At 36.4% G+C, this 21108-nt stretch overlaps 1 protein-coding gene across 6 annotated transcripts in view; it reads right to left on the bottom strand.

The window, feature by feature from the left end:
• Positions 1-3095: 3095 nt before the first annotated feature.
• Positions 3096-21108, bottom strand: part of LOC149816137 (putative serine/threonine protein kinase IREH1) — a 41886-nt gene continuing 23873 nt past the window's right edge. For 2 of the 6 annotated variants that reach the window (XM_089986569.1, XM_089986570.1), the window contains 7 exons: positions 6804-6892; positions 5333-5384; positions 4799-4855; positions 4518-4691; positions 4345-4422; positions 3462-3627; positions 3096-3372 (listed from right to left, as the gene is read on the bottom strand). In XM_089986569.1, coding sequence (XP_089842695.1) covers positions 3544-3627; positions 4345-4422; positions 4518-4691; positions 4799-4855; positions 5333-5384; positions 6804-6892 — 534 coding nt within the window. In that variant the 3' untranslated portion in view covers positions 3096-3372; positions 3462-3543. Of the gene's footprint in view, positions 3373-3461; positions 3628-4021; positions 4234-4344; positions 4423-4517; positions 4692-4798; positions 4856-5332; positions 5385-5643; positions 5703-6526; positions 6893-21108 lie in introns of those variants that run through there. The other 4 variants (XM_089986568.1, XM_089986571.1, XM_089986572.1 and 1 more) reach the window with 4 other exon arrangements.

Raw genomic sequence — 21108 nt, 5'->3', positions numbered from 1 at the left:
GGGGCTGATTGGTTGCCCGAGGATGTGCTTTGGGCGAAGGGTCGTTCTCCCCGTTCTCGAGTCCTGACTTGGTTAATTTTGCACGATAGGATCCAGACCCACAGTAATTTAAAGAAGTGGGGCATTTAGCTCCCGAGTTGCTGCGTGCTTTGTCAAGCTGCAGAAGAATCTACGTTTCACTTGTTCTGGTCTTGCTCAATATTTGTAGAACTCTTTAGCAGGACCTGGAGGCATCTGAAAGTGTTTGTTAAGGAAGAGTCCTTTGCGCTAGATCTGATCTTGGGGCCGGTTTGTATTAGGCACAGCAAGAGGTGGAGGTTCATCTGGCGGACGTGGTTGCTTACTTCTTGGTGGTTTGTTTGGATGGCGCGAAATGATGCTCATTTTCGTCAAATTTCGGTTAACATTCAAAACCTGGTGCATAAAATCTTAGTAGATGTTTATGCGATCTTGCGTATGCATCTTAGTGATCTTCCGCTCCCTTATGCTGACACTTCCTCTCTTTTGCCGCAATCTGGGCAAGCGGCTCCGACGTGAGCCCGTTTTATCTGTTTGATGTTCTTTTCTATTCTGCTTTTTTTATTTTTGGCTTTTGCTCTTGTTCAATTCATGGGTTGAACATTTTGTTGATCTTCATGAGTGGTAATGTTGAATTTCTTTCGGCTCTCTCTTAGCCTTCAATTGTTTTCTTTAAGACATTAATATATGCTTCTTTCATATGATGATGATGATGATAATGATGACGAATCCATTAATATACATTCTTAGTAACATACCAAAGTTTGTCCTAGTGTTTTGTCATTACCATTGTCCCGGCTGGTTAAGGAAAGACAGATTTGAGTGAACCACAGATTATATATATATATATATATATATATATATATATATATATATGGAGAGAGAGAAATGGGTAGCTGCAAAATTTATGAACGCTAAATGATACGTGCTAAATGGTTTTTCTGTCCTTCCCGTGTTTTTTTAGCAGTTCCTAACCCATAAATGTGTTGGGCATGGTCGATTTATGATGAATCCACACCTGGATCATTTGTTTTTGATGAAAAAAATTATATTTGAAGCCTCGAAAACTTACAAAGATTTTGGACCATTGATTTTTTGAACCTTATAAAAACTCACCCATGTGTTAGAATCAAACACTTCAAGAGCTGATCCCTATAAATCAAGAAAATAGATCACATCTGTACGGTTAGAATTTAAAAATAAAACAAAAAAATCCTGAAAAACTCATTTAGCACCTACCCATTACGAGAGAGAGAGAGAGAGAGAGAGAGAGAGCTTAATGATACATGCTTAATGAGGTTTTCTGCTATTTCAGTATTTTTTTGCAGTTCTGACCCCATAAATGTGTTAGGCATGGTTGATTTACAAAGAATCCACACTTGGATCATGTATTTTTCATGAAAAAAATGATATTTGAAGCCTAAAAAATTTATAAAGATTTTGGACTATTGATTTTTTTGAACCTTATAAAAACCCACCCATGTGTCGAATCTAACACTTCAAGAGTTGATCCCTATAAAATCAAGTAAATAGATCACATACGATCAAAATTTATAAATAAAACAAGAAAAACCCATTAAGCATGTATCATTAAGCACCTACGCTCTACTCATATAAATAAATATGTATAGGGTAGATATTGACTACAAATGAAGGTACAAAACTAATGACCTAGAAATCATAGGTGCAAGTTGTATAGAATCAATCTAACCACCACATAGACGTGTTCACCATGGTTTTTTGCTAAGGATCAAGCCTTGGATCTTGCTTTTCTCATGTAAAAATTTGATATTTTGAGTTATGAAATTTTGGTACTGGGCTGTTGATTTTTTGAGCCCTTTAAAAAACTAATTAATTATCATGATCACGTGATTCAAAACAAGTTTTCCACTAAAACAAACCATGTAGACATCAGTAACATTTGATATAAAAAAATTTAGAATTTTTTGAAGAAAAGAGTGATTTTTACTCATTAGTTTCATACCTTCATTAGCAGCCAATATTAACCCATTATATATATAGGAAAACTAGAATATGAAAACCAACAAAATATGCAAACTAGTATGAACCAAGATTTTCATAAGATTTTTTGCAAATCTAACCTTGCAGATGCATTCGGCGTGGTCCATCCGCTTGGAATCAACTATTGGATCATCATAATTGCAACAAGAAATGTGATTTTATATATTTGAGTATTTATGAAAAATTTGAGTAATTGATTTTCAAGTCTTAAAAGATCCATATTATCTATCATAATCAGATGATCTAAGAGTTAAATCCTATATAAACAAAGCATCTAGATAGCATATGTATGTTAAAATTTTAGAAAAAAAAAACTATGAAAATAACGGTGCATATATATATATATATATATATATATATATATATATATATATATATATATATATATATATATATATATATATATAGAATAAAAGAACTAATGTGTAAACCGCTATTTTCATGGATTTTTTTGTTCTTTTCTCTTGAATCCAGCCATACTAATGTGATCTACAGGATTGGATTTATAAGAACCCACTCTTGAATCATCCAATTTTGAAGCATAAACATGATTTTTTAAGGTTTTAAAATCAATGGCTCATGATCTTCATAAATATTCAAGCACTCAAAAATCACATTTTTTCATCGAAAATACATGATCCAATGGTTGATTCCTAGCAAATTCACCATCCCAAGCACATCCACATGGTTGGATTTGCAAAAGTAGAAATGCCCATATTTCTAATTTTCTAGTTCTCTTATTCTAGTTACTCATCTCTCTCTCTCTCTCTCTCTCTCTCTCTCTCTATATATATATATATATATATATATATATATATATATATATATATATATTACTAGACCAGTAGAACTATCCTAACCTAATCCCGGAATTCCCCCTGCTTGTCATTGAAAAGAAAAAAAAACTCCCAAAGCAATTGTGCATTATATACTACATAAAATGCATATCCGACATGTGAGTTTACTGTATGTAAGAACTCTCTCTCTCTACCCGTGCAACCTTTTTTTTGGGGTGTATTTGAGATTGCAAATCCAGTAATAACACAAGCAAGAAGTTTCTGAAAACTTTTTTGCCTTTTTTCCGACCTGGAAAATGCTACATACAAGTTACACTAATTCAGTTATTTTGTTACAGTGGATGGAATTCCTTACACCTATATTTCTTTAGTCGCATTGATTTACATAGCACTCAATCCAAAGGCTTAAGGGCTTCAATCTAAATAATCGCACAACTAGCCATCAAATTAACTCATGACTAAAACTGGAGCTCCGGAATGGAGCAGCGGCCGAACCAGAAGAGCACATCCTGGAATTTGCTCAAACTTTGTGTATCTGCAAAACAGCAAAGCCAGATGAGCATAAGGATAAAAATGAGAGCTCTTGAAATCATTGGAATGAAAACATTCTGATTGAGCTCATACATGTACAATATTTACAGGGAAGAACACCACAATGTTCTGATTGATTTGTTAATTGGAAGCTTTGTCATACTTTTGTGGGCATTTATGTGTCAGAGTTTGTAGGCATTTCATCCTTCCACCCCTTGGTAAGCAAATCGTAATTGATTGACGCAAGCTGAGATAAATTCTGAACATCGATGAAAAACAATTAGATGTACTGAAAAGATGCCCAAGGTCACTAGAAGAACAAATAGATGTAATGAAGCCAAACAGCAACATGAAGCCTTTAAAAATGTGGAGCAGACAAAGAAAACCAAAAGATGTAATAATCACATTGAAAAGATAAAACAATGAAATAGTATGAACACAATCTAGTTATTAGCTTTAGAAGTGGCAAATCACTTCGTTAAGCCAAGCGGATATAATAGGCAAAGCACCAACCCATTTCACAATGCCCCATCTCATTCCCCTTGGGGAACACAAGTTTGATTAAGAATTTGAGAAGAGCTGGAATAAAGCGCTCTGGAAGGATTGATATAATTATTTTCTTGAGAAACATTAGTTTTTGCAGAGCATCAAACCTTGTTAAGCCAACAGTACCATGTCTTTTTTTTTTCTGATGACGAGGAACCCTCGTCGAGAACCGGGTCACTTAATGGGCCCATCCCCCTGCGAAATAAACCCTGGGTGGGGTCACTGACACCCAAGCCCTCACGGAGCCCCAGTTAAAAGCCAACAGTACCATGTCAGATGCTGAAGTATGGATTAGCACCAGATCCTAATTTTTGTGCTCCTACAAATCACATCAGACTGATTTTCTTTCAGGAAGGAAAATGCCACGGAGGAGAGACATGGAGAGAGTAAAAGGCCTTTAAAAGATGATAAACCTAAATTTTGCGCATACCTTAAATGAGAAATTACTGAAGGAGTAATTTACTGATGATCCCGATTCAAACTCAGCGAGACCTCCACAATCATCACCCTATTTACAACAGGATAAAAGAAGCCAAATGGAAAGAGAGACCTACATGGACATAGTGCTTGACAGCAAAAAATGATTCTGCTTTCATAACATACCAATTCATCATGTTGATTGCTCATGGAACTGCTGCTGCGACTAATACTTCCGGTGTCAGAGGTGTCCCCAAATTCATTTGTTGCATACACGTGGTCATCAGATGGATGCCACGAGTAACGACTGGTGAAGTAGCTTGTATCAAAGGCACCATCTGAAGCTGGAACAAATGCTGCCTAAAACCAGAAGCAGTTTTAAGATTGGTTACAAGCTACTATTCATGGGAATGTGGACACACTGCTCAAGCTTTCTGGCATAGAATATTCATTTAAATGTGACATACCTTCTGTCTGGCGAGCGCGTCCCAGTTGATGTCCTTGAAAAAAACATGTTGTTTCACCTGAAAATACAAGAGGCCTCTTCCAGCATAAATTCCATTGATAGGCAAACTAAAACTGTCTTTGGATATGGACCACTCAGGCGACAATGCCAGAGAGTCGGGCAAAGTCTCTGCCAATGGGACAGATTCAAGTCGACTTTGGAACAATTCTAATCTGATAAAACCAACTCTGCCACATTTTCACGTGGGTTCAGAATAGATTGAATCCCTATAGTGGAAATTCAAACCTGATCCAGTATGTCATATGTAATTTACAATGCACCAATCCAGTCAAAGCAGATCGGATTGGTGGTAGCCTACTTGAATCAAACCCGTTGACAGCCCTATTGCCGCACTGTATCCACTGGAATGAGCATTGAAACATTTATAAATCTAGTCTAGATCAATAAAAGAGGATTCTACAAGAATAATTTTTTAATGTGTCGGTCCTTAAGAATTTTAGTTCAGAGATAAGCAATTAGAAGAAAAACAGGAAACCTCTTCTGCTCCTTTGGCTCCAAGTCTCTGTCCAGGATCTTCTCTTAACAATCTGTGATATGAAGAATAAATGTGCCTTAGAAAGAAAAAGCTATAAACAATTACATCTTAATAAACACGGCTACAATAGCACCTACTACCGGGACACACTATTTCATGTCCTGCTACACCAGAAAATCAAATAGTTCAAATGGGCTAACCAGCTTTAGTGCCAACTAAATCGTATAAACAGTTGTGAAGCAGCAGATGATCCTAATTTTCCAATCAATAAAAGGACAGACTCATACAAAAAATAAAAGAAAAAGACACACCGATATCAAAGTGTGCAGTCAGCTGCATCATCACATGTACTCTGGATACAGGCCTTTGCCTGTAAAACTTGAAAGAATTTTCAATGTACTATTCAAAAAGCATTTACAAATTTACAACGCATAAATTAAGGTCATCACAGGCTACTACCAGAATTCCAGTTTATTATGTCCAAGGATTTAGGCTTCTGTCTTCTGGGATTCTGAAAAATTAATGAGACAATTCTTGAAGGCATACTAACACGAGAAAAGTAGCCCAGTTTCAAGGTTCCTCATATGCTTCTCAAGATTTCAAACAAAACATAGCCAACTGAGAAACATAGCAAAGAAAGTTCAATCTGAAATTCAGATGAATTTATTTTCTTGAACAAAATATCATAAATTCTGAAATTTTGGTGTCCAGAGGCTGGACTTTTCATTCAAGTGCTATGGCACAAAAGAGCACATCTATAACTTTTCTGATTGCCAATGGCTCGTGCCACAAGCAGTCAGGCACCCTGCCACCCAGCTATGTGGAGCTCCCCAAGGGCTGTCATACTTGATTGTAAAGTTGTAAACCGAATAGAGATAGGCATGATGTTTCAAGATATTGTATACTAAAGTATCCCCTGGTTTACAACAACAACTACGCCTTCATCCCAAAACTATCTCCTGGTTTAACCAAATAAAAAAATGTCCACAGATCCTGTCCCAGCTTACAGATTCATACATAGTAAAAAATGTAGAAACATAGAACTTAGATGAGATATACGAGTATTGAATGCATTTAAATCTCTATATTCTTATGTTCTCTTTCTTTCTCAAATTCCTCTTACTTTTTACATGCACATACAATGCTGTTGCTTTGCCTTTTTTCCCCTATTTGTTTGTCATTTCTATTTCCTGCTTGCCAATTCCAACGATTAGGTATCCTACTCCATTACATCTTATTATAGACAATGAATGAACCCACATTAGTCAAGAAGATCTGACATGCGAGTCCAGCATACAGAACTGGAACTCCATTCCAGATGCTAATTTTCAAGGGCAGTTTATTCTATTTAACTAATCCATAGCACGTTAACTAAAATTAAAAAAATTTAGATCATGCTAGCAGAACCCATTACAAATAGAACAGTTGATGAAACATAACTAAATGAAACAAAGACCCTCCTAAGGTTTACTTGTCAATCAGGTCCTGTGCTTCATGACTCATCTCCTCAGGTATCTGTGGCCACGGAATGTTGCGATTAAGTATGTTGTCAAAAATGGTCTGCACAACCAATAAGAATAGTTAATATGATTGAACATTTCAAAAATTTCACTTAACGATGGTATTTCTGACAGCAGTTTTTTGAAGAACTCAAAAATTTAATAGTAGTAAAACAGATGTTTAAAACAAGAAGCCGACAGATGCCTTTGACAAATGCAACATATCTTCTAGGTTTCTCATATCAATTATGTGAAACAGCTTACAAAACACTAAATGAAACAACCTAAGCTTTTCAGGTGTCCCCCCAAGAAAAAAGCCTTAGATAAATTTGAGACAAATGATTTTCTTTCTAAATAGGATGTAATAATATAACCCGAAAGACTAAGATGGCTTAAAGTAATGAATTCAGGAAAACAACAAAAACTATTCAAAGAAATTTAGGTATTTACTTGGCAAGCCATAGAGTAACTTTAAGTGAAAATTCTAGTATGATATTCCACAATCCTATCACTTTATCTGGACCTAAGCTATATTTCCTTATTGGTGTTCTTCTCTAAACTTTTTATTTCATGCATTGCTGCAACAAAATCATTTCTTTTTCAAGTCCTTTTATGTTTTGTTTTTTAGATCGTGGCTGGTTCCTTAGAAAAAAAGGAAAACACACACACACACACACACACACACACACACACACACACACATACACTTAGTTGTCAAAGGCGGCGCCTAGGCGCAGCCCCACCGCCTGAGTGACGGGGTTTGGGCGGTGAGGCCACACTTTACCGCCTAGGCTTGAAGCCTAGTTTTGTCCACTTTTTTTTCCTTTGGTTGACCAAAGAGTGGTATAAAAGGGGTAAGAGGGCCCATTTTCACTCTCTTTCCTTCTCTCACCCTTCCATTTTCCCCCTCTAGCCATTTCGTGCTCTCTCTCTCTCTTTGGGTTTTTTGCAAGAAGAAGAAGAGGAGGAGGTATGACATTCTCCTCTCTCTAGTTCTCACTCTCCATTTTTTTCAGAAAGAAGAACAAGAAGAGGTACGGTGTACGACATATCGTATCCTCCTCTCTTTGTTTCTCTCTCTTTCTCTCGCTCACTCTCTCGGTTTTTTTGCAGCAAGAAGGTATGCTCCTCTCTCTCTCTCAGGTTCTCTCTCTACACTCATCTGTCTCTCTCTGTTTCTCCCTCTTTTTCTCTCACTCTCTCTGTCTCTCACTCAATTTCTCTCTTTCTCGGGTTCTCACTCTCGCTCTCTCGGGTTTTCCTCTTCTCTTCCCCCCCTTTTTTTTCCTTCGCTTTTCTTTTTTTCTTTTTTCTTCTTCCTGGTTTTCCTTTTTTTCTTCTTGTTTTTCCTTCCTCTTTTTTTTTCTTCTTGTTTTTCCTTCCTCTTTTTTTTTTCTTCCTGTTTTTCCTTCCCTTTTCATTTTTCTTCTTCTTTATGTTTTACCTTCCTCTTCCTTTTTTTCCTTCCATTTTCTTTTTTTCTTCTTCCTATTTTTCCTTCCCTTTTCATTTTTTTTCTTCTTCTTCCTGTTAATTATATTGCATTTCAGTTATTATAATCTTTGTTTCATATATATATATATATATATATATGTGTGTGTGTGTGTGTGTGTGTGTGTGTAATTTAGATATAATTTGTTTGACTGTTTCTGAGATGAAGATTATGTAATTTATATATAGTTTAGAGATGAAGATTAGCATATAAGACATTGGTTAAATGTGATGTTTTTAGTTATCATGAACTCTCAATAGTTTAGTTATGACTCATGACATTTTAGTATGACTTGGATGTGAATTTAATATTATTAGGGCTTTAATTGTGTTTAAATTATGTAGTTGCCTTTTATTTACATTTTCAGTTCTCAGTTGCATGGTTTGTTTATTCAATTGTTTGTTTCTTCTTCTTATATGTCTATTGCTTAGTTTATGTCTATTGTTAAATTTTTTTGTACACACTATTTTTATTTTTTTATATTGCTCATATACATTGTTAGTTGTATGGTTTGGTTATTCAATTGTTCATTTATTCTTAATTTTTTTGAGCAGGGTATCAATTGCATGGTTTGTTTATTCAATTGTTCATTTTTTCTTCTTATTTGTCTATTGCTTATATTATGTCTATTGTTGTTATTTTTTTGTATACATGATTTTATTTTTTGTATATTGTTCATTCACATTGTTAGTTGTATGGTTTGTTTATCAAATTGTTCATTTATTGTTAATTTTTTTGAGTAGGTTATTTAATATAATTGTTTTTCGATGTCATATTGTGTTTTGTCAATTGCTTATTGTTGATTGATTCTATGTTGTATACTTGTTTGTTATTAATTTTGGCATTTTGTTTACATATTTTGTGTATTTTAAAAAAAAAATTAATTGAGGAACCAACTAGTCCGCCTGGGCTTCCTTTCTTTAAGAAATATATATATATATATATATATATATATATATATATATATATATATATATATATATTTCTTAAGAAAGGAAGGGGGCAATCATAGGACAAAAATGGTTCTTTGCAATCTTTTTTAAAATGACATGTTTATGTTAGGTAGTCCCGTCGTTCTGAGTTTTGTTGACATTTATCATATTTTGAGGGGTGTAACACGGGTGGTGTGACAGTAATTTAAGTGAAGGGTGTGTGTTTTTAGTTATGTTGCTATGGCAACATGGTAATTTTGCTGCTTTTGTGAGTATTTCATCATGAGAATTAAGACCTATGTGAGTTGTCATTTTAAAGGGTAGTATTAAGGAATTTGTAGCATTTGTATTTTTTTTATATATCACAAGCCATTTTTAAGGGTCTCCTCTACGGATGTGGTATGTAGTAATTTTCACATTTTTTTTTGGCCTTGCTGTGTATTTTTTTAAGCCTGCTTGAGTGGTCACATCTATTGTTCGCAAGGTTAGCTGGATGATGTCTTTTTCTCTATCTTCACATCAATCTCACCTAGTCACCCTGGTACACAAGGTCTCTCTCTCTCTCTCTCTCTCTCTCTCTCTCTCTCTCTCTCTCTCTCTCTCTCTCCAGGACTGCTCTAGGTTTGAGCTTGAAGAGGTTGATGGTGAAGTGATGTGTTGCTTGAGAATGATGTAGAGGTTGTACCACTACCAACCGTAGAAGAGGGAATCAGAGAGTGAAGGGATGACAAAGGTGAGCCTCTGGTAGCCGAGGGAGATGAGGACGGGGGCGTGCTGGTGGTGGATGAGTTATAGCGATGGTGAAGCATTGATGGCACCTTTGTGGTGGTGGAAGCATAGGAACTGCATGTAGAGGGAAGGGAGGAAGAGAACGACAATGAAGGCTCGGAGGAGCAATGTCATCTTACTTTTCATATGTCTTTGATGTGTTCGGTCACTCATCGGTGATCCAACTGGTTTGCTGGCTTGTCATGGTTTGCTGTGGTTGGACGGTCCTGGATAACTTCTTTTTCTAATTTTGAGTTATGGACTTCATTAATCTAGGTTTCTTAAATACTGATAGGGAGAGTGTGTTGCCTTCATTGCAGAGGTGTTAAAAGATACAGAGTAGAACATCATGTGCTTGAATATTGGTAGCATGATATGTGTCGATGAAGGAATCATCTGTTGACCGAGTTGTGTAGTTGTCCCAACAGAAAAGGAGGAGCCGTTGGAGAAAGGAAAATGACATGACCGTAAGCTTTCTTTGATCCCATCTTTTCTCCCTCGCAAAATCATGTTCATCTCATTTTCGTTGTGATCTGCTAGCTCTCCTTCATTGGCTATTCATGGGCACTCATTTTTATACCTCAGGTATTTATCATGATGTGCTCCCTTTATTTCAACTTCACTCATTGCTTCAGAAATTTTCATGATAATTTCTATATTGGAGAGCCATTGAAATTCAGCTCTCCTTCATCAGCTATTCATGGGCACTCGTTCCTATATCTCAAGTATTTATCATGATGGGATTTCTTTATTTCAACTTCACTCTTATTGCATCAAACAATTTTGTGAAAATTTCTATTGGGAAGCCATTGAAAACCAATGAATCTGTCTTTTTCTCAAAAGATTGCAGGGCTGTTCGCACCTAGTTCTCCTTATGCATGGTGGAAGGCCCAGATGTGCAAACTGAGAAGATTTGTGGTCCAATGAAATAAGTTATTTCTAAATCATGTATTAGTTAGTGATTTAAGTAATCCGGTGAGTGTCAGTAGTGTGTGTTGTCATGTTTGGTTTTCATTTAGTTGCATTTCCACTAAAATGCAAAGTTGAGAATGTTTTTCCAAATGCATTCAGCAGGTTCTGATTGTTCAGTCTTATTATAATGTTGTTTGTACTTCAATATCTATTATGAATTATTGATATGCTCAGTTAGGGTTTTTATTTTTCGATATATAGATGAATCTCAAGTACTTTTCTTCTCTTTAATCTCCAATATGTGGTGAAACGTTGTAGTAGTGGTGTGTTGCTTTGTAAATCTTTCATCTATCTTATGTGCATCTCCAATTCTTGATGGAAGGAAATGGTGAAAACCCATCAGAAGATTTTCTTGAAAAATGGGTAAATTTAGCCATTTTTCACTTTCTTCTAAACTAAAAAGGGTTATGCTAAGGAAGAACGTGCTTTTAGCTAAAATGTGGTATCTACAAATGACGTACTTGATTACTCAAAGTTGTGTGATCTTGCTTAATCATCCTTATAAATACCTATAGAGAGATCTTTCTGTTAAAATATATCATGCGTATGGATCTGGATCCAGATCCATACGCATGGCATATTAAATGAAACACACATGCTAAATTCATCTTCATTAATGGCATCCTTGTAATATCTCTGATATTACAAGGCTCGTTGTATACTCCTTGTATTTTATAAATGTTAGGGTTTGGAGGTCGAGCATGTAGTGTGCCGCCCCAGCCGATTCTGCATCTCTCTCTCTCTCTCTCTCTCTCTCTCTCTCTCTCTCTCTCTCTCTCTACTTTCCTGTGCAGGCTCTTGCAGGCTGAACCACACATACGAGATCGAAATCTCATATGGTATCAGAGCTTTCCCTGGTTGCGGAATACTATTAGGATTGTGTTCAGCGAGATCACAGGTTTTGGCTTGTCTTCCTCTCCCAAACTTTTACCTTTTTCATTTTCCCCTTTTCCCCTTTTCATTCTCCTCTCTGACTGCAGCCACAAACGACTGATTGTAGCCTGTTTGATTCAATTTTTGGTTGTAGTCACCATTTTTTTTCTATTCTGCTAGTTCTCGATTTCCAGAAATTTTAACGTGATCACAATCTCTTTAACGTATGCTACTCATTCTTTCTATTTCCAGAAATTTCACTCTTTAACGTGATAGCAATCTTTTTGATTTCCACTCTTTAACGTCTTTGATTCCAGATTTTTTTTTTATTCATTCTTTGATTTCCAGAACTTTTAATGTCTGTCAGTTTCATTCATTCCTTGATTCCAGAAATTCTTTGATTTCAGAAATTTTCCTTTATTGCTATTTTAGTGTCCCCTGTGCAACGCCTACAGGCAGATTGTAACTGTTTACAATCTCGATTTTGAACTGCAAAAAAAAAAAAGGAAAAATTACTTATTGATTAAGTGATCTCAAACCTGTTTGTTTCTTTCCATTCGTTTTGTTTGCTTATTCATTGTCCCATTGATATGGATTACTCATCGTCATCCGGTCCCTCTGCAAATTTCTTGAGTCAGCTCATTACAGAAAAACTTACTCATTCTAATTTTTTTGACTTGGAAGAGGCAAATCCTTCCTTTTATACGTAGTCAGGATCTCGATGACCATCTGGATGGTTTAGTTCCTATACCACCACGCCTTCTCATGCAGGAAACCAAGGATGAGAAGGGTGACACAATTACCATTTCTATTAAGAATCCAGAGTATACAGCTTGGAGGAAGCGGGATCAGTCTTTGGTTGCTTATATTACGTCAACACTCTCTCAAGAAGTGTTGGTTACTCTTTCAGATGATTGCACTGCGGCGGATCTGTGGAGTAAGCTGTCTCAGACATATTCTCAGATATCAGAAGCTCGAGTTATGTACTTAAAAAATGAATTTCAAAGTTTGAAGAAAGGATCCATGACAGTCATGGAATACATAGGCCGCTTGAAGAGTATTACTGATCAATTGGCGGTTATTGGAAGTGCTATTGCAGATAAAGATAAAGTTCAACAACTTCTCAATGGATTGGGTCATGATTGCCCACTTTTGACAACCTTCAAGCGAAACTTCTCCAGCATAAGATGATTATGAAACAAAAGGCAGAAGGAAATGAATCAGCTCGTCCTCATTCAGTTTTGGCCATGAACACTTCTGTAGGTTTTGGACGAGGGAATGGAGGGCATCAAGGAGGCAGAGGCCGCGAACGTTTTGGGCAGGGAGGACGTGGTATCTTGCCTACACCTAATATTTCAATTGTTTTTAATACAGGGAATCAGAGGAGAGTGCCCACTTGTTTTTTATGTAACAAAAGAGGACATGTGAAAGTTGATTGTTGGTTTAATCTACAGAATAGAGGAAAAATAAACAAAATTGAGAATAAATCAGCTACTACTGTGGACACAAAAGGGTCATCCACAAATGTGCAACAACTTTTGTTATCAGCATTGTCACAGATGGCGATCAAGTAAAATGAACAAGGCGAATGGTATGTTGATTCAGGTGCCGCCAAACATGTTACGGGTAATGCGGGTAAGTTATCTCACTTATTGCCTTATTTTGAAAAAGGTAGTATAGTTACGGGAGATGGAACTTATCACTCCATTAGTCATACTGGCAGTGCACATATCCCTATATCAAAGTCCTCACTTCACTTGTCTAATGTCCTTCTTGCTCCTAATATTAAAAAGAACATTGTTTTTGTAGCTAAACTTGTTGACGATATGAATTCTTCCGTCGAATTTACTCTCTCTTCTGTTTATGTTAAGGATCTACGAACGAAGGAGACGTTCGCTAAGGGAGAGCGACAAGGAAACATGTACGTCTTCAAGGAGATTCCTTCAGTGTCTTCGTCTTCAGTCCCAGTTCTCCAGTTGAAGTCGTCCAAGCATTCTTCAGTGTCTTCAACTTCAGAGTCTTTGTTTTTCCCTTCATTGGAAGTTTTTAATTCATCTCATTGTAATAAGTCAGATACTTGGCATAGTCATTTGGGACATTGTAGTCGGGGTTTCGTTGAAAACCTTGTATCTGATGGTCTCCTTCGAGAGTCTAGTTTATGTTGATTTTTTTATAATAATAATAAATGTTCTTCATGCGAACTCTGCAAAAGTCATGTTCTTCCTTTTCATATTATAAATAAAAGAGCTTCAAAGCCATTTGAGATTATTTGTTCTGATGTTTAGGGACCCACACCTATTCCTCTCTTTCTGGCAGCCGTTACTATGTTATCTTTATTGATTCTTATTCCCGTAAAACATGGATATATTTCTTAAAACACAAGCATGAAGTTTTTCAAATATTTCGGGAATTCCATTCGATGGTCAAAACAAAGTTTGCTTGTGATATTGTGCATTTACAATGTGATGGTGGAGGAGAGTATTCATCGAACGAGTTTATTGCCTTTCTTCGGGATAAAGGAATAAGTCGACTGGTTTCTTGCCCTCATACTCCTCAACAAAATGGGGTTGCAGAGAGGAAACACAGGCATATTGTAGAGAGCGCGATGAGCATGTTACATGATAGCAATGTGCCCGTTAGTCTCTGGACAGAAGTTTTTCACACATCTGTTCATATCATAAATCGTCTTCTTATGACACTTTTGGATCGAAAATCTCTCTATTATACTTTATTCGGGCAACATCCCTCTTACGATGAGCTGCGTGTTTTTTGTTGTGTATGCTACGTACATGTTGATTCATCTCTACGAAATAAGTTTCAGGACAAGGCTGTCAAGTGCAGATTTGTTGGGTATGCAGATGAGTACAAAGGTTATCGATGCTATGATCCTACTACAAAACGTATTAGGACCTCCAGAAATGTTGTTTTCGACAAACAAAATTTTCAGGTCAATGACTCTGCAGCGTTGCTATCTCGAGAATTAGAAGTATATGATCCTTGGATGAGCGCAAATCTTTTTGCTAATACAGGAGAAACATGTCAGACAAATTGTCCTTCCTTCGGCTTGAGTAGGGAGTTGAATGACTCACATATGCATGTTGAATTATCTCCAGTTGAGTCTTCAGTTGAACCACCCCCAGTAGAACGCTTCTCTGGGCAGATATACACTAGACGGGACAAAAATACAGAGCCGAGGAATGTGGAAAGCATCACCAATGATCCGGCTCAAAGGCCGTCACGCATTAAGCATCCTATTCAACGATGGGTGAGTTATGAGACCTTCTCCCTTGATTTCCAGTTGTTTATGTCTCAGCTCACAAAACAGGATGAACCCACTTGTTTTAATCAAGCTCTTCAATCCCGTCATTGGACTGAAGCTATGAATGAAGAAATGGAAGCTCTTCATGAATGTCAGACTTGGGAAATAGTCCCTCGACCAAAAGGAAAGAATGTAGTTGGCTCAAAATGGGTTTATAAAACAAAGTATAAGCCTGAAGGAAGCATTGACATATATAAGGCACGACTCGTTGCTCGAGAATTCACACAACAATATGGTGAAGACTACGATGAAACTTTAAGTCCGATAGTCAAAATGGGTATTATTCGTGTCATCATATCCCTAGCAGTCGATCGAGGTTGGAGCCTTAGCCAGATGGATGTTAAAAATGCATTTTTACATGGAACTTTAAAGGAAGAAGTGTATATGGAGCAACCTCCTGGTTATGCCGAGAAGGATCCTACTGCCTGGGTGTGCAAACTAAGGAAATCTCTGTATGGGCTGAAACAGGCCTCCCGTTCCTGGTTTGAAAGTTTCTCTATGCAAATTCAGAGTTATGGTTTTAGAAGATGCCCTTTGGATCACTCACTCTTTATTTACCAAAAGGCAGACATTGTTATACTTCTTATATATATTGATGACATTGTGATCACTGGGAGTTCAGATAATCATGTGCAAGGCGTGAAGCAGTTTTTAATGAAAACTTTCAAGATGAAAGATTTAGGGGAGTTGAGGTACTTTCTTGGTGTGGAAGTTGACAGACAACAAGACACATTGACACTCATGCAACAAAAATACACTCTTGACCTTCTGGAAAGAGCCGGGATGACAAATTGCAAACCAGTCAGTACTCCTAGTGTATTACATCAAAGGCTGAGCTCTGAAGATGAGCATCTTTGTGTCAACCCTACAACGTATAGAAGTCTCGTGGGGATGTTACAATACTTGACTTTTAACAGACCTGATATAGTTTATGTTGTCAATCAGGTATCCCAGTTTATGCATGCTCCAACGGAGGGTCATATAGAAGCTGTGAAGCGCATTCTACGCTATTTAAAAGGAACTATAGAAGATGAACTTGTTTATCGCAAGAACGATAATTTGCATAGAGGACATGAACTCATCACTTATACAAACACAAATTGGGCAGGGGATCCAGATGAGAGACGATCTGTCTCTGGATATTGTGTATATATTGGACACAATTTAGTGTCCTGAAGCAGCAGAAAACAAAAGGCAGTGGCACGATCGAGTAGAGAGGCTTAATACAGATCGATGGCTGCAGGCACGGCAGAAGCCACATGGATTAGACACTTATTGAGTGATCTTGGGGAGAAAATTATTCAATCATTTCTTCTATGTGGCAATCAAAGCGCAATAAACATTGCATGTAATCCTATCCAGCATAGCAGAACGAAGCACATTGAGATTGATCAACATTTCATACGGCAGAAAGTCGAGATGAAGGAGATAGAACTACGTCATGTTCGAACAGAAGATCAAGTGGCAGACCTGTTTACCAAGGGGTTAACAGGACATCAATTTTGGTTATTGAAGAGCAAGTTGTACATGCTCCAAAATCACGTACAACTTGAGGGAGGGTGTTAAAATATATCATGCGTATGGATCTGGATCCAGATCCATACGCATGGCATATTAAATGAAACACACATGCTAAATTCATCTTCATTAATGGCATCCTTGTAATATCTCTGATATTACAAAGCTCGTTGTATACTCCTTGTATTTTATAAATGTTAGGGTTTGGAGGTCGAGCATGTAGTGTGCCGCCCCAACCGATTCTGCATCTCTCTCTTTCTCTCTCTCTCTCTTTCCACTTTCCTGTGCAGGCTCTTGCAGGCTGAACCACACATACGAGATCGAAATCTCATACTTTCTACTTAATTTTATCTCAGCCTTAAACTACAACAAAGTTGATAATCATTTATATCCTAGTTGTAGGTTCACCTATAAAAAAAAATCTTATGCTTGCTAAAACTTGTTGATAACTATTTTAACATCTTGCTATATATATAGTGGTTGGGATTTATCAATAGTTTTCTGACCGTTTTCTTTTATTGATTCAAGGGACATTTTTTTAATTTAGTTGGGATTTATCAATAGTTTTCTGACTGTTTTTTTTATTGATAGAAGGCACTTTTTTTAATTTATTTTCAGATTTAGCATCCTTTTTTGTTTTTTATAAGAACCAGTTTTTTCATAGATACGTGAACCTTTCTCCTTTTTCTTTTTTCCATTTTCTTTGAACATTTTGCTAGGGTGTGGCATTGTTTTGTTTCTATTATTTGCAGTTGTGATGCTTTGTCTATCAGAGTTTTGATAAGGAAATTAATGTGATTCTTTTGGCTAGTATATGAAGTTTTACTTTTTCTCCTACTGGTCATTTTACATATAGGGTTATTATTGAAGTTTTTTTATAGATCTTTGAATACCTACTCTTCTCGAGGATCACATTAGACCATTTCCATAAGCCTTTTTGCTTCATCATTTTTCTTTTTTGTGGGTTTTTTGCAATTTTTTCATTTTAGCTCTGCTTGTATGCTTCTTGTTACATAATTTGCCCACCTACATAGACTCCGCTTTTAGTTTGTGAATGACAGAAAGTGGCTGACCTTTGCTTCTTTTTTCTGGATATATTGCATGTTTCCCTTCCACCTGTTTTTATTAATTCATCATCTATGAATTGTAGCTATTGATTTCTGAAATAGTATTCTTTTATGAAACAGTAAAGCTTCCATAGCTTCATTTGATTGATTGGAATAGCTTGAGTACAACCTCATGAAAAGAGAGCACTAATCATCAAGGGTTCTTTCAGGTCTGGTTTCATTGGGAATTTGAGCAAGGTGTAGGCTTCATTGCGAAGAGTTTCAAAGAGGAAAAGATGAAGGAGAACATTGACATATTCAATAAGCTCCCTTCTACAATACAAGTTGATTCTCCAAGAAGTGATTATTTGTGCTGATAGACTGACTAAGAAATCGTAGAGAATTCTGGAATGCAAGATGTGAAAATTATTAGGTTGGCTTAACAACAAACCATTTCGAAGTGCTTAGTAAATGGTAGAAGAAATAAAGTGATAAGTAATTTATTAGGCAAAAATGAACAGATACGGAAGACAGAATTGTTAAAAAGAAAAAAATGAGGTATCTTGGCATCATCTTGTTGCTGGTTTGTGCATCTATTTTAAAGGCCAAAGGATGTGTAATATATTTGTTTTGAAATTACAACCGGTTTAGATTTTTGTTTTTTTGTTTTTTTCTTATGCCTTCTTGCTAGCCAAACTCTAGCTACTTCTTTCTGTATAAAATTGTCTTATATATCTGACTTGTGTTACAATAGAGATACATTTTTTTGGATTACCTTGCGAACTATAAGTTTGTACTTTGTACTTAAATTTTTCATATGATGCATATCTTATAGTAGAAAAAATATTTTTGATAAAAAAGGATTACCCTAATTTTGGTTTAAGGGGCCAAGTGGGTCATTTCCCTCATTGCTTTTCCTGTAGCTATCTCCTTGTTTACGCATGGGGAATCGCAATGGAAAAATATCAAGCTGGACTCTCTCTCTGACCAATTCGGTTTTCTATTATATCTATCTATCTATCTATCTATCTATCTATCTATCTATCTCTCTCTCTCTCTCTCTCTCTATATATATATATATATATATAGAGAGAGAGAGAGAGAGGAGTGTGTGTGCACGCCCTGAGCGCACCAGTGATAGCCACAGTTTTCCGACAATCAAAATGTACTGATGTGTTAGGTGTGGTCCATTTGCTCGAAACAGCATTTGGTTCATGTTTTTTCGATGAAAAACATGATTTTATAACGTTGAAATTTAAAAAATTGTGAACGGTTGTTTTTTCAACCATTATAAAAAATCTGCTTAAGAATCAACCAGTTCAAGAGCCCGTTCACACTAATTCAACCATTTAGAACATATCTGTACAGTCAGAATTTAACAAAAATAAATAAAGGTTGGTAAGAATTAGTGTAATATTGCATATTTTCACATAGCCATTTTGAGATTTTTTTCAAAAATTTGGCAAAGTCTGAGAGAAAAATCGTTTGAACCTCGATTTTAGATTGATGTTTTTGAGTCTGGGTTTGACCCAGGTCTCATCAACTAGGTCTAAACAAGCCAATCGAAACGTGAGAAAAAGTTTTATTTTTTACCTTTAAATTCAAGCGAAATTTGGATTATTTTCGAGCGAAATTCAGATTTTGATATTCGTGTTATATGTCGTTGGATGCATCTCGAAATTCTGAGTACAACGTTGTTTTACTTTCCTCAATTCGGGTTCCGGTTGACCCGAAAATCACATTTTTCTGAAAATTGAGTAGTTTGTCGAAACGGATCCGGAGTTGGAGCGAATTGGATCCAAGGCATAAGATCCAAATTATTATGGATTTGGATCTTATTTAAGACCCACTTTAATCTGGATTTAATCCAGATCTTGATCTATTTTTGTTTTGGGCATGAGTTTGGATTTCTGAATCCGGATCCAAATCCAAATCCAAGTCCCACGAGTTTTTCCAGCTTTAAATTTAATATAAAGCTTTAATTTGGGGTTTAATAAGGTCGAGAAGCCTTCTGGGTTAATTTGGTTATTTTTGGGTGCCTTTAGATAATTTTAATTAATTAATTAATATTAATTTCAGATTTATATTTTAGGGCTGAGTAGGACTCCTTAAAACTTAAAAGAGTCTTTATTCTTACTTAAAGAGAGTTTCAAAAGAGATTGAAAAGTTAAAAAAATACCAAATGTGAAAAAGTCAACATTTGAAAACGTTTCAAAAAAATTAGGAAACAAAGGGAGAGAGAGTTCCTTTTTTTGGAAACTCTCTTAGAGAGGGCTGGAGAAAGGGGGGGGGGGGCGTCACCCCCTCTCCCACTCATTATATAAAAAAAATAAGAGAGAAGGGAGAGAAAAAAAGAAAGGGAAGAAAGAAATGAGAGAGAGAAGAAGAAGAAGAAGGGGAGATTCAAGCTTATCCAATCGTCCTTCCACCATTGTTTTCTTCTTTTTAGATTCATGGTACGGGTTTCTCTTTTGACTCGAATAAGAAAATAAGACATGGATTTGTATTCCATGCAATATTTTTGATGAAAAACTATGATAAGGAGTAAATCTGATTATTTACTCAAGGATCCATGGTGGAACTCAATGTATTCTATTCTTTTAGAAGGTTATTGTGGAATAAAATATGCATGGATGTATTTTGATCTTAAAACAGTTTTTTTACCCTGATACAACGGTATGTTTAACAGCATATTTCATGATAAAAGGCCATGTAATGGGTTTATGCAAAAGCTGATGTAAAAGAATCAATATATGCATGTAGGTTTGCAATTTAAATGCTCATGTGTTTTCTAAATAAAAATCTGGTACGACTGTGAAAGGGATATATATATATATATATATATATATATATATATATATATATAAGTCAGGTTCGGCTGGCCTGATTTGACGAGCCGTGTGGGCAGCCGAGCCCAGCCGACTAGTCGGCTGGGTATGTACAAAAAAAAAACACTTACTTTTGTTGATGCTGCGGTCAGTCAGCCCTAGTCGACTGGGCTGGAGCCGAGCCCCAGCTGACCGTCAGTCGGCTGGGCGCTGGGTTGCTTTTGCTCAGAAAAAAAAAAGAGTAATAATTTTTTTTATTTCATGTTAGGGCCCAGCCGACCCTAGTCAACTGAGCCATGTGGCACAGTGGCGGTCAGCCCCAGCTGACTGGGTCGGCTGGGTGGGGTTTGGCTGCGTGCCAGACCCAGCCGACCAGTCGGCTGGGTCATGTGTTATATATATATATATATATATATATATATATATATATATGACGAAACATGTGTTGTGGATTTTGAAGTCTTAAAAGTTTTGCAAGGGTAGGTATTCTAAACACATGTTAAGGATACATACAGGTTCCATATGTGAC

The sequence above is a fragment of the Nuphar pumila genome, chromosome 14, assembly GCF_984573655.1.
Source record: "Nuphar pumila chromosome 14, dmNupPumi1.hap1.1, whole genome shotgun sequence".
Classification (NCBI taxonomy): Eukaryota; Viridiplantae; Streptophyta; class Magnoliopsida; order Nymphaeales; family Nymphaeaceae; genus Nuphar; species Nuphar pumila.
Note: the sequence above shows the minus strand (reverse complement) of the source record. Positions and strands in the feature narration are given on the sequence as shown.